Source organism: Amyelois transitella, chromosome 21 (assembly GCF_032362555.1).
Source record: "Amyelois transitella isolate CPQ chromosome 21, ilAmyTran1.1, whole genome shotgun sequence".
In the NCBI taxonomy this organism is placed as follows: Eukaryota; Metazoa; Arthropoda; class Insecta; order Lepidoptera; family Pyralidae; genus Amyelois; species Amyelois transitella.
This window is the reverse complement of record NC_083524.1, coordinates 2483285-2499180: the sequence shown is the minus strand read 5'-3', so window position 1 is coordinate 2499180 and position 15896 is coordinate 2483285. Positions and strand designations below refer to the sequence as shown.

The 15896-nt window shown below is 35.1% G+C and overlaps 2 protein-coding genes and 1 long non-coding RNA gene across 5 annotated transcripts in view; 2 read left to right on the top strand and 1 right to left on the bottom strand.

Annotated features, from left to right (window-relative positions):
- The first annotated feature begins 5758 nt into the window (after window positions 1-5758).
- Window positions 5759-8300, top strand: LOC132903103 (uncharacterized). The gene is made up of 2 exons (XR_009657318.1): window positions 5759-6317; window positions 6959-8300. It is a non-coding gene; the product is annotated as an uncharacterized LOC132903103 (long non-coding RNA).
- A 2918-nt stretch (window positions 8301-11218) lies between these two features.
- LOC106136636 (uncharacterized) lies at window positions 11219-15042 on the bottom strand. 3 transcript variants are annotated; one of them, XM_013337248.2, is made up of 4 exons: window positions 14885-15042; window positions 12907-13391; window positions 12347-12569; window positions 11219-11356 (listed from the first exon to the last, which is right to left on the bottom strand). In XM_013337248.2, the coding sequence occupies exons 1-4, from the start codon at window positions 14927-14929 to the stop codon at window positions 11300-11302; spliced, it is 810 nt and encodes a 269-aa protein (XP_013192702.1). In that variant the 5' UTR covers window positions 14930-15042; the 3' UTR covers window positions 11219-11299. The 3 variants fall into 3 exon arrangements, with proteins under 3 accessions (XP_013192702.1, XP_060806151.1, XP_013192703.1); XM_060950168.1 differs by lacking the exon at window positions 14885-15042 and adding an exon at window positions 13965-14589; XM_013337249.2 differs by lacking the exon at window positions 14885-15042 and adding an exon at window positions 13970-14589.
- A 135-nt stretch (window positions 15043-15177) lies between these two features.
- LOC106136635 (bridge-like lipid transfer protein family member 3B) overlaps window positions 15178-15896 on the top strand; it is a 39049-nt gene continuing 38330 nt past the window's right edge. The window contains exons 1-2 of the mRNA XM_013337247.2: window positions 15178-15374; window positions 15590-15791. Of these exons, the coding sequence (XP_013192701.2) occupies window positions 15331-15374; window positions 15590-15791 (246 nt within the window). The 5' untranslated portion in view covers window positions 15178-15330. The remainder of the gene's footprint in view (window positions 15375-15589; window positions 15792-15896) is intronic.

The window sequence follows — 15896 nt, the reverse complement described above, 5'->3', positions numbered from 1 at the left end:
CTATTTTTATTCGTCTATAGTGTAAACAAAAACAAACCAATGTTGTTTGAAACTGCGGTTTTTCCGTTGTAACTAACCTAGGCTGCTGGTTATAAAGAACTTTAGTCTACTTCAGCGGTCACCAACAACCTATCCTCAGGCGACTACTTGCTGGATATCGTGTCTAAGTATAGGTAAACCCACGCCCTCTTAAACATTGTAAAACTAATCCTATAAAGGTTACGTGGTTATTGTACATACATACATATGGTCACGTCCTCATCACTTGTGAGGTAGACAGAGCCAACAGTCTTGAAAAGACTGATCGGCCACGTTCAGCTATTTGGCTTAATGATAGAATTGAGATCTAAATAGTGACAGGTTGCTAGCCCATCGACTAAAAAAAGAATCTCAAGTTTGTAAGCCTATCCCTTAGTCGCCTTTTACGACATCCATGGGAAAGAGATGGAGTGGTCCTATTCTTTTTTGTATTGGTGCCGGGAACCACACGGCACTAGTTATTGTATGGATTTTTATATTAACTCTCATCAAAGTTAACAATGAATCAGATTGTGACGGTTTTGGCGGGACGGGTGTTGAGACTTTATTGTTTTCCCAAATTTGATACAAGGTATCACTTATTGACGTCATATCACTTATTACTACCTATAACTACCGATTCCAAAGCGCATGTGTAGAAGAAGCGGCGGAACAAACTACACTACAGCATTTTCACCGGACGTCAATTTACAAATGTAGATTTCTTAAATCTAAATCGTGGACGAATGCACATTGTCTACATTCAAAAACATGAATGAATGTAAAACTAATGATTTCAATACGAATATTTCGTCAAATGATCTGTGTCCCCCACCTCGAGAAAAGAGCCTGGGATCCACATTTGACCACTTTTTAATCTCATAATTATATATAATGCCGTGTGGTTCCCGGCACCAATACAAAAAAGAATAGGACCACTCCATCTCTTTCCCATGGATGTCGTAAAAGGCGACTAAGGGAATAGGCTTACAAACTTGGGATTCTTTTTTTAGGCGATGGGCTGGCAACCTGTCACTATTTGAATCTCAATTCTATCATTAAGCCAAATAGCTGAACGTGGCCATTCAGTCTTTTCAAGACTGTTGGCTCTGTCTACCCCGCAAGGGATATAGACGTGACCATATGTATGTATTATGTATTATTATATATTAATCTGTTAATATGCCGTATTCTGGATTTCAACACAATCATTGAGTAATAATGGTCAGTATATGTGGTCACTTATCGCTACTATGTTGATCTTGTGTGCGGAGGTCGGACGATACGGCGATCAAACAGACACAAAAACTTTCCACTGTTTGTTTGTTTGTTACATTTATACATATAATCTCTTTTTTACCCTTGCGGAACAGACAGAGCCAACAGTCTTGAAAAGACTAAAACTCCACGTTCAGCTGTTTGGCTTAAGATGGAATTGAGATTCAAATAGTGAAAAGTTGCGAGCCCATCGCATACTTATAAGAACAATTACACTCATTTTATTAATAAGCCATTCTCTTATTGTTTGTTACCATGTTAAATGAGCACATTTTTTTATTTCTTTTGAGCTCAAATTACGCACGATTTTATAATCTTTTGAAATTCATAACAACACAACAAGTGGTAAAGTTAGACAGAACTAATAGTCAGGAGACTCGAAGGTCTCTTTCCAGATATGGAGGTATAATTAATTCTAAGGAGTTGCATTAATTAGCGAAGAAGTAGTCTTTTAATTCCCTTTTTTACTTTGAAATCACTAAATTTTAAATACTTAACAAAATTTTTCTATAAAAAACAGGAATAGAAAAGGATATGTTAAGATGGTTTGGTCATGTAGAAAGGATGAATGAAAACAGGTTGACTAAGTAGATATACAAAGAGAGTGTGGAGGGAAAGGTCGGAGTGGGAAGGCCTAGACGAACGTATCTTGATCAAATAAAGGACGTCCTGTTAAACGGTCAGGTCAAGAGTACCCAAAACCGCCGAGCTTGCATGAATAGAGTTATGAATGTGCGAAGGAAGTATGCAGAGATCGTGGCAAGTGGAAAGATGTAGTCTCTACCTATACCTCCGGGAAAGAGGTGTGTTTTTATGTATGAGTTAAGATTTAGGTATATTTCTGAGTAGCCAATGTTCTTACAAAACAATAATATTTTCCACACCAAGATTGAACCCACGACCCTTTCCAAGTAGCGACTTACTCACAGACGCGTTGATTCGCTTTTATCTAGATAGTTCTACACACATAAACATCACGTCTTTATTCCGTACGGGTTTGACAGAACTAAAAGCCACAACACTCAGATTAAAACAAAGTGACAATTCCTAGCTAATAGGAGAATCACAAGTTTATAAGCCTAGCCCTTAATTGACTTTTACTGTCTGTCGGGAAGAGAAGCATTGATATCGGTACCTACATACTATGATCGCTACCAGACTTTACCTAGTAGCTAACAGAATTTAAATTTGAATTGATTGGACCAAGACGGAAAATAATCTTTTTCAGTTTGGTCTCGGTCAGTGGCACGAATTGAATTTATTTTAACAGCCAGGATTAGTTTTGGGGAATCGGATAAAATACCTAATTTTAGGTTATGAATAAAAATACGAGGTACTTATGATTCAAGCAAGTAAAATCATATTGTGTCTGCCTACTAAGAAAAGAGTCGTTATAATTATGTACTTACTAATGTATTAAAAAGTTTATGCTATAAGTCACATTTGAGCACCGAAAGAATCCTACTAATATTATAAATGCAAAAGTTTGTAAGTCAGTATGGATGTTTGTTACTCTTTCACGCAAGAATTGCTGAACCGATTACGATGAATTGTAAGGTGATTGGTATGTAGGTAGCTGAAGACCCAGAATAACATAAAGGCTACTTTTTGATTGGATTGATAGGGTTTCCATGCGGACGAAGTCGCGGGCGGCCTCTAGTATTTAATACTACAACAATTTTTTTAAGACAGTACATACATACATATAGTCACGTTTATATCCCTTGCGGGATAGACAGAGCCAACAGACTTGTAAAGACAGAAAGGCCTCGTTCAGCTGTTTGGCTTGACTTGACAGATTTAAGACAGTTCATTTGAATAGGCATTTTCTTATCAACGAGTCACGCCACGCCATGTTTTATCAGTAGACAGCAATGAAAACATGTTCTCAACATAATCTTCTAAGAACAATCTTGTGTAAAAACTTGAATACCACAGCTTCGCAAACCAAAAAAAACCCTGTTAACTGCCGTTGCACTAGGGGATTCGGGATATAAGTAGTCTTCCCAAGGCATGAGTCGTTATTCCGTGTTGTCTGGAAATAAGCAACCTTTTATGTTTCTAACTGGTCACAAATAAAAACTTAAATAAATGGAATGACGAAATAAAAAAGTGACGATCGGAGGACTAGTAAAACAGCAATTGTTAACATTATAAGACCCGATCGTATTGTTTTTGTAATTGATTTATCATAAATATAAAGATCTAAATTAGAAGATACAGGAAGAGTGGAGATTTAGTTGCATTTCTTGTTATATTCTTCCCGTTACGGGAAGTATATAACAACAAATGTAATAATAATATGTTGCGGGAATCCCGTAACATATTATTATTACAAAGTGCATGAACAGTGTTCCTATGGATCACCTTTCGATTCCATCATCAGCTCAGCTCCATGTCATAATTATTATATAGGTGTACCTAATTAAAAATGATAGAAACATCTGAAATGGTCGGTTATACAAAAACATTCAGTCATATTTTTTTCTACTTTAAGATGAAGCATCGCAAAATATTGTCTTCTTCTTCCTCCTAGCATAAGTCCCAGTTACTTATATATATACTGGTGGCTCTGTCTACCCCGCAAAGGATATAGACGTGACCATATGTATGTATGTACTTAAATCCTCACCTATCTAAAGAGGAGCCTTGGGTGCACCATTTTTGGTCATGATCCTGGATTGAGAGAGTGGCGTGTGGTTCCCGGCACCATTACAAAAAGAATAGGACCCTCCATCTCTTTCCCACGGAAGTCGTAAAAGGCGACTAAGGGATAGGCTTATAAACTTGGGATTCCTTTTTTAGGCGATAGGCTAGCAACCTGTCATTATTTGAATCTCAATTCTATCACTAAGCCAAACAGTTGAGCGTGGCCTATCAATCTTTTCAAGACTGGTGGCTCTGTCTACCCCGCTAGGCATATAGACGTGATCATATGTATGTATGGATGTATCCTGGATTGAGACTTTTGTCTGATTTACATAATCCATCTAAAATGACAAAGCGGCCCCGACTGACGATGTATCTATCACCTCATCGTTGGAGCATGCCAAAATATTGCAGGTGTATATGGTAATAACAAAATACCTATACAGGTTTGCACATACCTAAGTAAATGAAATATCTAACAGTCGTTTATGCCAATATAATGGGCTGTAATCAGACAAATATCAGTTGGCATTCTTTAATTGTATACTTTATCTACAAAATAACCGGAAAACGGGACTAAAAGTCCGCTAACAGTAGATTACTAGTAATATTTATCAAAGGACTTCGCCTAATCCAGGGTTGGATTGTTAAAAACTTGAATTCAATATAAATAGTATCGATGAGCGAAAGATTAAAGTTTTCAACAGCAAAAAATACAAAAATAAAATAAAAAATTTAAAAAAATTTTTACCTCACAAAAATTCATGCCTAAATTGAAATCTGTCATAGTAGTTTGCTTTGTGCGTTGCTATCAGTCACTCAGTCAACATTTATATTATACATAGCCAACAGTCTCGAAGAGACCAATGGGCCGCGTTCAGCTGTTTGGCTTAATGATAGAATTGGGATTCAAATAGCGACAGGTTGCTAGCCCATCGCTTAAAAGAAGAATCCCAAGTTTATAAGCCTATCCCATAGTCGCCCTTTACGACATTCATGGGAAACAGATGCAGTGGTCCTATTCTTTTATTGGTACCACACGGTACTTATATCTTGTAGGTAACCACATTTATATCTATAAGTAGGTACTACATGTTAACCGCAGTTCCGCTCGCGTGAAGATTATATTATCGTTTTTCCTGTTCTAAAAACCTTCCTATGTTACTTTTGAAAGTCTTTTCTATATCTGTGCAAAGTTTCGTAAAAATCTGTTCAGTAATTTTTAAGTTTATTCGTTACAAATTAAAATTGAAATCTTTTCATTTTATAATATTTATATTGATATACATACCTAGATATAAAAGTCAGTAGAGTTGTATAATAAGTAAAGAAGTACATTACAAATATAAAACAGTAGTACAGTACAAAGGCGGGCTTATCCCTAAGTGGGATCTCTTCCAGCCAACCTGACAATAAGCTCGGATACACAATTGAGGCAAGGGTGTATACTTACCTTTAGTTGTTCTAATCCGGCCCTGCCGCAGATGCAATATCAAAAAGCAGTAAACACGGCCGATAAACACTCGATATCGTATCTAATAATAAATTAATCGTACTGATAGCGATTCTAATAACTCAACCCTCTTGTTAAAGCTATATTTAGTCGTGATCCTGCTATGGTATCATGCAATTTTGTTGTTTTAGACCGTCTAAAACGAGAGGTTCTCGAGTTAGTAGGACCATAAAAAACGATTAATTCTCAGAATCTCCAGTAGACGATGACTAAGTACCTATATGCTTTAAATTATCCTTGAGGAAATATTATTTGTATCTAATGTTGGAATCACAGCACTGTACCACTTATACATAAGAGTGGTTCTTTCGTTTCGTCCTAATCGCCTTTCCAGGTCAAAAGTCGTTAGGAATATTGTAATCAACCGTATTTTTTTTATTGAATAAAGTAGGACGTACTTTTATCTTAAATATCCATCATCTATATCAGGTTTAAACCCCATAACAAAAAAAATTTTAGAACAGAAACATGTATTTTTTTCATTCCTCTCCTTGTTCAAATGGACCCTCAGAACGTTGTGACACACTTTTGTTGACTTTCCTAGGAGAAAAGTACATATTTTTTTTTCTTTTATACTAATGTATTCACTGACTATTATAAACCTGCAATACAGTATTTTTTATAAGTGTTTAATATAGAAAGAATCGACTTCAAAGTTTTGTCAACCCAAAAACTACATTGCCTTCCACAAAAATATAACATTAAAATTTTTATGCACGTACAATACTATCTATTTCTTGCCAAACAAAAGACGCTCCCGCGCACCTCAGTCCGTCGATACAAGTCCTCAGGAGAGGTCACACGCTGCCCAGACAAAATATTTTTACGATTTAATTTCTGAAAACAGCGTTTGTCACGAGTAAGTAAACATTACTTTCCATAGTTTTTGTATGTAAGTGTAGACGTAATAAAATAATTTCAACTTTAGGTAATTAGCATACTGTAGGGTCTAGTTATCAATTAATTATGAATATCTAGCCTTTATTAATTTATGAGTAAATTCAGGAAATCTGCTCAAACTTCATTTCTTTCCGTATAATTCCCATCCGTTCCCTCCATTTTTTTAAAGGAGGGCAATGAATCACTTTGGATTGTAATGATTTTTTTTTAAATATAAAAAAAATTAAGCTCAAAGATTCCGTTACATACATACATACATACAACCCAAGCTAATAAAAGCGTAGTAATTAATATGTACCTACCTATGTCTCTTTGTTAAATTTTTTCTATTATTTTGATTATATCGAATTATAACTTGTGTAAGTATTATGTCAGTATTATTGAACTAACCTAAAATTAAATCTGTACATTTTGTAACCTACCTAAGTACTTATTAGTAAATAATAATTCCCCGCTACTTTTTTCTTTCTGCCTGCCTCTCTGTCTGTTCGCAATAAACTGAAAAACTACTGAACGAACGGAATAAGTAGTTTATAATTACTAATTAATAAAGAAGGTTTCGTGAAATATTCGGTTATTTTGCTTAGTTTTGTTTTTTAGATACATCTGCAATAATGTCGAAGCCGAAGAAATAGGAAACTAAAGAAGAAAAATTTGCTAAAGACAGATTGCGAAAGAAGGTAAAATACGCAGAAATCAAGGCGGATCCTGAAAAATACAAATTAGAGAAGGGGAAACAAAAGAGGAAATACCTTGTAAAAAAAGAAAAGAAACAAGTCCTAAGTATAACAGAGATGACGGCACGACAAAAGAGGGAGCAAAGGCGATGATGGCGAAAAAACTCCAAAAAATATTTAAATAAGCTAAAAGAGCAGAAAAAATTTCAAAGAATTTTAATAGACAACTCTCCACCCAGTAGTGAAACTGAGGAAATTATAAACATCCAGATCCTACAATACGCGACCCTCTTGTGTTACAAGAAGAATCCACATCAAGCCAAAGTACATCGAAGTCACATTTAGTGCATCAAAAAACTAGTATTTCAAGCGCAATGAGAAAATTGCGATACAGATCTAAAAAAGCAATTACAATCTTACAGAATGATATTGACAAACTAAAAAAATGAGAAAGCGATTTTAAGAAGACATTAATTTATGGAGCGGAAGTTACAAAAATATAAGATTCAAGATAGCATAGAAAAGAAAGTAGATGAAGTCATAAAAAACATAAATAATGAGAAGGTACAAGAAGTGAAAAAGAAGTTTTTGTTTAATGAAACAGTTTGTCGAGGAGGATCAGAAAAACACAAAAGCCTTCCGAAAAAAGAGGAAAGAGGAGCTTTTGCTGGAGATATAATTGATAATTCGAGGTTTAAAAAGTATGGGATATTGTCAAATATTACTTTTGCTATGAAAAAAAATTTTCTACAAGACGATGTAAACAGTAAAATGGCGCCAGGAAAAAACGAATTTATTAAAAAAAGGTGCATTAAAAAAACAAAAAATATATTTAACCGATAATATGAAAAATTTACATGCGAAGTTTTGTAAGAAATGGGGCCATATACATTACTCAGTATTCTGCAAATATAGACCATTCTCGATAATTCAACCTTCATCAAAAAGAGACACGTGCCAATGCAAGCTGCACTCTAACATTGAACTTTTTATTAAATTTTTAAAGGAAGCTAATATAATCACAGAAAATTCTTCATTTGAGGTTTTGAACAATTTATGTTGTAGTGTGTACGAAAGACATTGTTTAGAGAGAAAGTGCAAAATCTGCAAAAATAGAGTCACGACGTACCAGGAATTTGACAATCGGAAAACTATTATTTATCATGAATGGATTTTTGAGAAGCAAGACTACGTAGGAAAAGATGAAAAAAAAAACAAGAGAGTTACATTAAAAAAGAAAAAGGAAGATTTACCACGTAACGTCATTATGAAGTTCGAAACTCTACTGGCAGTTTTTTGAAGAAACAATAGTGTTTTGAATATAACAATGCAATATTCCGCTATTAAGAATCTGCAATGTGATTTATCTCCTAGTGAAGTCATATGCCATATAGACTTCAGCGAAAATTATTTATTAAAATATAATGAAGAAGTACAAAGTTTTCATTTCGGTGGAAGCCGCCAACAAATCTCTTTGCATACAGGAGTTTTATATTTTTATGATCAGGAAACCAAAGTAGTCATTCATAATTCTTTTTGCACAATAAGCGAAAATATAATGCACGATGCTTCTGAACATGGCCCAAGAGTTAGTCCCAATTTTATCGGTAAAATTTTAAATAGAGTGCAAAGTTCTCTATAGTATAAAATATTTTTTTAAGGAAAGGTCAGGGCAAGTCTAAGAAATTTGGATGGCCGCTAATTAGCGATGATGAATGAATGATGAATTAGCGATGATGAATACCCGAATCACAAATTTTGCAACGTTTGAATGAGCTGGAAGAATTTAGAAGAGGGCAAGTTATGTATAAAAATTTACTAAATATTAATTTTAAATAAGTAAAAATGACTGATTGTAACTTTGATTAGACTGATTACTAATTTAATTCTTGAGAGTTCCTACTTATTGTTTATAATGTTAACTTATCCGTTACATTTTATAACATTTTTAATGTATGGGAATGAAAGTTTGGTATGGCAAAAGAAGCACGAAAGCAGAATAAATGCAGTGAAAATGAGAGCGTTAAGGAGTATGATGGGTGGAAATTGAGTGAACGGAGGAACAGCGTTATAAGGGAATGTTGCGATGTGAAAGTAGATGTAGTTACAGGAATAGAAAAGGGTATGTTAAGATGGTTTGGTCATGAGGAGAGAGAGAGATCATTCTGATTATTCATTACTTTCCATACAAAATCATTACATTCCCGTCATATTTAATTTTATTTCATTACCTTCCAAATTCAAGCATTACCTTCCGTACTTATTTCATTACCTTCCGTGGGTTCATTACATTCCAGCTATTTTCTTGACAATGAAAGCTTTTTCATGAAGGCCTTTACTGATAATCTATACTTGAAAGGTACCCGAATGATTATATGTAACTTAAAAATCGATTAAAAAAAAAATATTATTCAAAATCGTTGAGATTTGAACGAAACGGAAGAATCACTCATAACTATGTACCAATCTTTACGACTACCTACTTACTATATACATACATTAAACCAAAGTCAAGTCTGTCTGCCAATTCGTCCGTCAATCCGTTGCGTTTAAAAAAAGTGTTTACAACACTCTTCTTTGAAACCACGCAACGGATTTTGCTGCAGTTTACCACCGGTATTACCTATAATTACGTTTTTATCACTTACGGGGTCAACAGTCTCAAAAAGACTGGAAGGCCACGTTCAGCTGTATAATGTTGGAACTAAGATTTAAATAAAGACAGGTTTCTAACGCCTAAAAGATGAATCCCAATTTCATTAACCTATTCATTAATCGCCCTTTACCACATCTAAAGAGAAAGAGTCGAACATTACATCTATCTATTTCAGTTCACACCCTACTTTACAAATGATCCACATTCATCTATGAATCATATTGATTACTTGCGTAAGAAGGCAGATGTTTTGTGACTGACTGACGTAATTTCCTAATCATTGTTCCTTGTGTCACAGGCTCACACATTAATTATTCTCTGATCTTAAGTAAGATCATATATTTATATTTTTTTAATCTCTACAAAACAAATAGACTTAAAATATATAAGTAGCCCGTGGCATTGTTACGTTATGTGCCCAAGCGCATAAAGGGCAATGGCTGACCGCAATTACCTCTGAATTCAAACAATTCCACCACAACATACATATTAATATGTATAACGACTGCCCTCCCACTGAACTCCAGGTAGGTACGACGGCTTGTAAATTTGACTTTTAAAGAATTTGGCCGAATAAATAATTTCTTTATAAAAGCTATTTATTGACTGTGGAAAACCAGTCTTTCTATCACAATATACATATATATGTATATAATACATATAGTCACATCTATATCCCCTGTGGGGTAAACAGAGGAAACAATCTTGGAAAGAGTGAATACCCTATGCTCGTTCGTAACGTTTAATGGAATTGAGATTCAAAAAGTGACAGGTTGCTAGCCGATCGCCTACAAGAGGAATCCCATTGAATCTCAATTATATACTAAAGCCTAAAGCTGAGCGTGTCCTGTCTCTCAAGACTGCTGGCTCGGTCTACTCCGCAAGGGATATAGACGTGATTATGTGAATGTATGAAATGAATGAGAAACCTGATTTACCTACCTATTCTCTCAAAAAACTGAGCTTCAATGTTTTGAACTAATAGTAGACTTAAAGGAACTTGTGGTTAAATAAGTATAGGGAAATTATCGTCAGGTCAAGAGTAGGTTATAATTAAGTAATTATTTTATCAGCTGTGAATTGACCCTGAGCCCGTGCGGTCTTTACATTGTTTAGGTAAACACTATTGTTACTAACATTTGTTTTTATGGTGCAATATTTTAGAGGACAATAATATTTATACAAGTATTTATACCTACTTTTATTATTGGAAGTTATGAGGAAGTGGTGAATCAGTTGACGGTACAATACAAATACAATACAACTCCCTAATCAAAAAAAAATGGAGGAAAATCACAAAATGTTGTTTCTTTCATTGGCCTTATTTGAAGAGGTGGAAAGAAAAAAGTTTATTCCATGTGATTTTTCCATTCTGATATTTCTTATTTTGAATGCGTTTCGAGTTTTTTTAGACCAGAGGTCTAGATGAGTCTCATAACGAAAGTTAACAAAAGAGCATTTATCACTTGTAAATATTTGTGTTTTCTAATTTTGAAATGAAACTATTTTTTTTTTTATAAACGTAGCAATAAATTTATTAATATTATATAAAGGTAAACAGGTACAAAGGCAGTGAGCAGCGCCCGCGACACGAGCGCCATCTCTGTATCAACGGCGGAAGCTGCACGAAGACGATTTGGCGCGCTGGATTTTTTTTAGCAGGATCTGAAAAAATGGCGCCAAATTATTAGTTTTAGGCCATGGATACAAGTTCAACAATAGTGTCAAGTAAAATTCTGTCTATCCCTTGATGTGTTAAAGAAATCCAAGGGTTTGCCAACAATGTTTCAAATTAATGACAACAAAACTCTCTTTGCCTGTTGCGTCCAAATTAATAGATGAGTTCTGTCTACCTGTACCTAATTACCTACACGAAGCCAACCTCTTCTGTCTACCAGCGGCCTTGTGACAGGAGTTTGAATCACGTTTATTGCACACAGTGAAAAGTGCTTATGTCAGTATCACGGTCGCCTCTTACGACATCCATTGGTAGAAAGATATAAGAAATGTTATTCAAATGTGCCCGGAACCACACGGCTCGGATGAGACACACGTTATCAATCACAAAATATTTTTCTCCAACAACATTAGTGCCTCTAATGTGTTATTCAACGCAGTGAGAACTGCTGAGATAAACATAATCCCGGAAGCTGGTAATCATCACTTAAAATAGACATCAAAATCAACTAACTGTCCGTCTACATCAAAGACTTGACCTTACCGAAACGCAATCTAGCAATAACGGTGTAAAATATCTAATGGATGTTTGATAAACAATAACAAATTTGAGTGAAATCACTTACGCCAACAGTTTGCGAATTTTTAAATAAACTTAACTTTATCTAATAATCATACCTCTTACGCGGGTAGACAAAAACTACAAACACAAAAACATATGTCTGACGAAAAATCATTCACCTTTACCTATGTATCTATAAATGGGTTAAACATCCAAGGTGACGCAACACATCCTTGCCAACTTGTCAAACTACTCAGTGTACATAATTATACCCTTTGTGAATAGAATCATTAAAATCCCTCCCCACCAATAATCGCCATCATCTAATACCGTTTTCCACTCTGTTAAGGCGCTTTTGCCTAAAAAAATTCTTGAAAATAACAACCTGCAAAATCTAAAATTGTATGAACTCTTACCATGTTATCGTGATCAATTTGTTTCTGCTGCTTTTTTCTCATGAGCGCCGCGGGCGGCGTGGGCTTCCTCTGCGGCGTATCCCTCGGGGGAATGGAAGATTTCCTCTGATTCCTCGCGCTGAGGATCTTTGTGAGGAGGATGTGGTTGTGACGCTCGATCTCCCGCAGCCTCTCGTTGGTGAAAGACATGTTGACTCGGCGGGTTGACGGGACTGATACGGATCTAAAAGAAGTGATTATGATATGTAACTTTAAGTCGTGAATGTCAAACTTTGAGGAGGCGTAAGAAGCTTATCTGACCGTGAATCGTGGCCGCATTTACGGAGGGGCTTTTTCCAGTGGTGTCTTCTTTTGGAATTATGTACTGAATAAACAAAATTAATGCTTTGAACAAAATCTACAGTGAGCACAGTGGACTATTATAGAAATGATATTCTGTAAACTCTGCCGAGAAGACCTAACACGTTATTTTATTCCGAGATAACGACATAGCCAACCGGTCATCTTTTTAATAACCCTGGAAAAATAATCAATTTTACTAAAGCCCAAATTCCACTTACCCATAATCTGTTCTGCCAGATATCGACCCCGGCGCCCTACTGAACACGGAAGACTGACTTTTCGATAACTTTGTCGACTGACTTAAACATTTGCTAGGACTCTCACTGACTGTTTGATGTGTCTCTGTTTTCACTGACTCTTCTTCATCTGACTTGTCTTCCTCGAATTCCTCATCAGAATACGCGTCTTCCTTGTCTTCATTCTTTGAATCGTCTTTCGCGTTTTCATCATCCGATGATTCATACACACAATTTTCGACGCAGATATTTGGCGGTCTTTTCACTGCGTCCACGATGCATCCCATGTCTTCGAGTGATACGTCAGTCACGCATTTGGACAGTTCATCGACCTCGTTGTTGTTTTCCTCCTGATATTTGGAATTTCTGTTAGAATCGCCCGAGGAGTACTGTGCGTCAATGTAACCGCTCACTTCTACTTGTGACTCCCTGCGTGCCATTGTGTGGGCAAGCGTGCGAGAATTCGGCTAAAAAATAATAAAAATAATTGCTACTTTTACAAAATTACATAGTAAGCTTGGGTATGATTGTACCTGGGATATTTTGTATTAGAAGGGAGAGAATCGGTAAAGCGCGCGTAAATCCAAAGGCTAAATAACTACTTAAAAGTTTGTACAGTGTCTATCTAGGTTGAATAGTGCGTTACAGTGACGTACATAGACACACATACATCTATCACGTCTCTGTACTTTACGGGATAAACAGAGCCAACGAGCCGCCAGTCTTAAAATGACTGACAACATTTTTCACGTGGTTCACCTTAACTTGTTACAATCTTTTTGTAATTTTACGTAGGGAAATTCACTGACAATGTTTATTTCGCATGAAATGTACGACACTGAAGGGCAGCTTACACATTAAAATAAAGAAATATAAACTAGATTTACCGATTTAGTAAATCTAGTTTATAACTAACTAACTGCGCCTACATAATGAAATAGGACCTATCAAAATGTAATTACTTTATTCTACAAAAAGAAACTAAGTCACTAAGTGGAAAATGAAAAAAATACTTTGTTTGGTAAAATATTTATACCTACCGTACCTAAATATGTTGTATTTTGTTAGATGTTTTATAATTTTGCAGTGTAGGTATTTGCTATCTCGTTACAAAATTGCTTGCCACTAAGGATGAATAGAAAAAACTAAATCTTCGAAAATAACACAACAAACAACTTGCAAATCTTGCAATGACAAAATTATTTGTTTTTTATCTCACAGGAATTTTGAAAGATCCTCTATCTACTATGTCTACAATACACGGCCAGTAACAAATAGTTGGAACACTTTTTAAACACCCACAAACACAGTTGAAATCTTCAAAACAGCAATAAATAATCAAAAATCAATAATAATAAAAAGTTCCTAGCAACGCATAAACACATCAAAACAAATATCGCGCTTTTGGCAATAGCTGCGTTCCAATATCGATAGAAATAAAAGAAGAAATCTACACACGTTCATGATTTAATTATTTTTTAAGTCGATGAGTTAGCAAAGGTATTATTTTGCAAAAATATCTATTTATACAATGAATTTCACAGCAGAATTCTAAATAATAAAACAATAACAACTTTGCTGTACAATTATTACATAATTACATAACCTCTTTATTTTCAAAAAGTTATGATTATGACTGATATAGGCTTGATATCGGTACAATGTAATCTTAAAACATATTGAATTACGTTTTTTATCATTACCAAATTAATGTTAAGATTAGCGATACCAATTAACTTTATAAATAACGATTCCAATTAGCGGTATAAATATTGTTACCGTTATGTGAAATGAAAATCTGTTCGGTTTTATAAAATAAACTATAGGTAAAGGTATAAAATATACCTAAAGTTTGTACCTGTCGCAACGAAACTGTACGAAACGCGACGTGATTAGAGGTGTTTACGGCACGTAACATTATATGAGTATATACGGTAAATGAAGCCAAAAATATAGTTACCCAGCATAACAGTACTGAATTTTTAACGGTAACCCTGTTCGACATTAACAACGATACCAATTTTTTGACGGTAATTCAAGCCTTGGTTTACAGCCTTCGAAGTTTAGTGGACAACAGCCACACAATTTCTTTGCAACCGTTTGTCTTCTCTGTTTACGTTTGCAACCAACTGCCCAACCCTACCTATGAATGAAAACATGATTTGACATTGACATAAAAACTGTTCGTTCCGTTCGTTCTGACTGAAGTTCATTCACTCCACAGATTCATACATTCATTGCATTGCCATTTGCCGTCATCAATCAAGTTCTCAAGTTCATTCTTTCTTGATTTCATTCACAAAAAGGAAAACCTTTGGTTTGGGATGGGAAATTCGGTGGTGCGATAATGATTTTTGTTAACTAATAATGTTAAATTAGTTAGAAATAACAAATTACACTGAAAAAATGGTGACTATAATAAAAAATCAGTTGCTGAAGCATCTATCAAGGTAAATTCGCAGTTAAGATATTACGGTGATAAATCATATTAGATTTAATTGAATTAATTTGCACAGTGTTAATTAAACAAGCCCAGTTTAATCATAGCATGATATAATTTATATTTGCACTGATATTGTATCGTATTATGCAGTATCCAGGTCATGAATGGAACATCGTAGTTAAACACTTCTTTGTCTTTACTATTTGTTTTTCTTTTGCATAGGTTTACGAAGAACCTTTCGCCAGAACAGATCTCGTTATCAGCTCTGAGGGGGTCTGGTGAGCTGCAGGATCTGACCCTGGATGAGGAGTTGCTAACAGACCTGTTGGAATTGCCAGGCTGGGTGCGGCTCACTTCAGCTAAATGTAATAGAGCCTCCTTCAGAATACAATGGACGAAACTCAAGACAGTTCCTATAGTACTGGTGAGTACTACCCACTGAGGTATAACAGCAGCTAATATTTTTTATTTAAAACATATTGAAAATCAAAAACACAACAGAACATCAGGAATCACATCAGGCACAAGC

Excerpts from the sequence above, each read along its gene's own strand:
- LOC106136636 (XM_013337248.2), bottom strand. The coding sequence starts at position 14,929 with ATGTCGAACAGGGTTACCGTTAAAAATTCAGTACTGTTATGCTGG. Across the intron at positions 13,392-14,884 it reads ATTCAGTACTGTTATGCTGG|CCGAATTCTCGCACGCTTGC; the intron begins GTAACTATATTT and ends ATTATTTTTTAG. Across the intron at positions 11,357-12,346 it reads AAATTGATCACGATAACATG|ATCCTGCTAAAAAAAATCCA; the intron begins GTAAGAGTTCAT and ends CCATTTTTTCAG.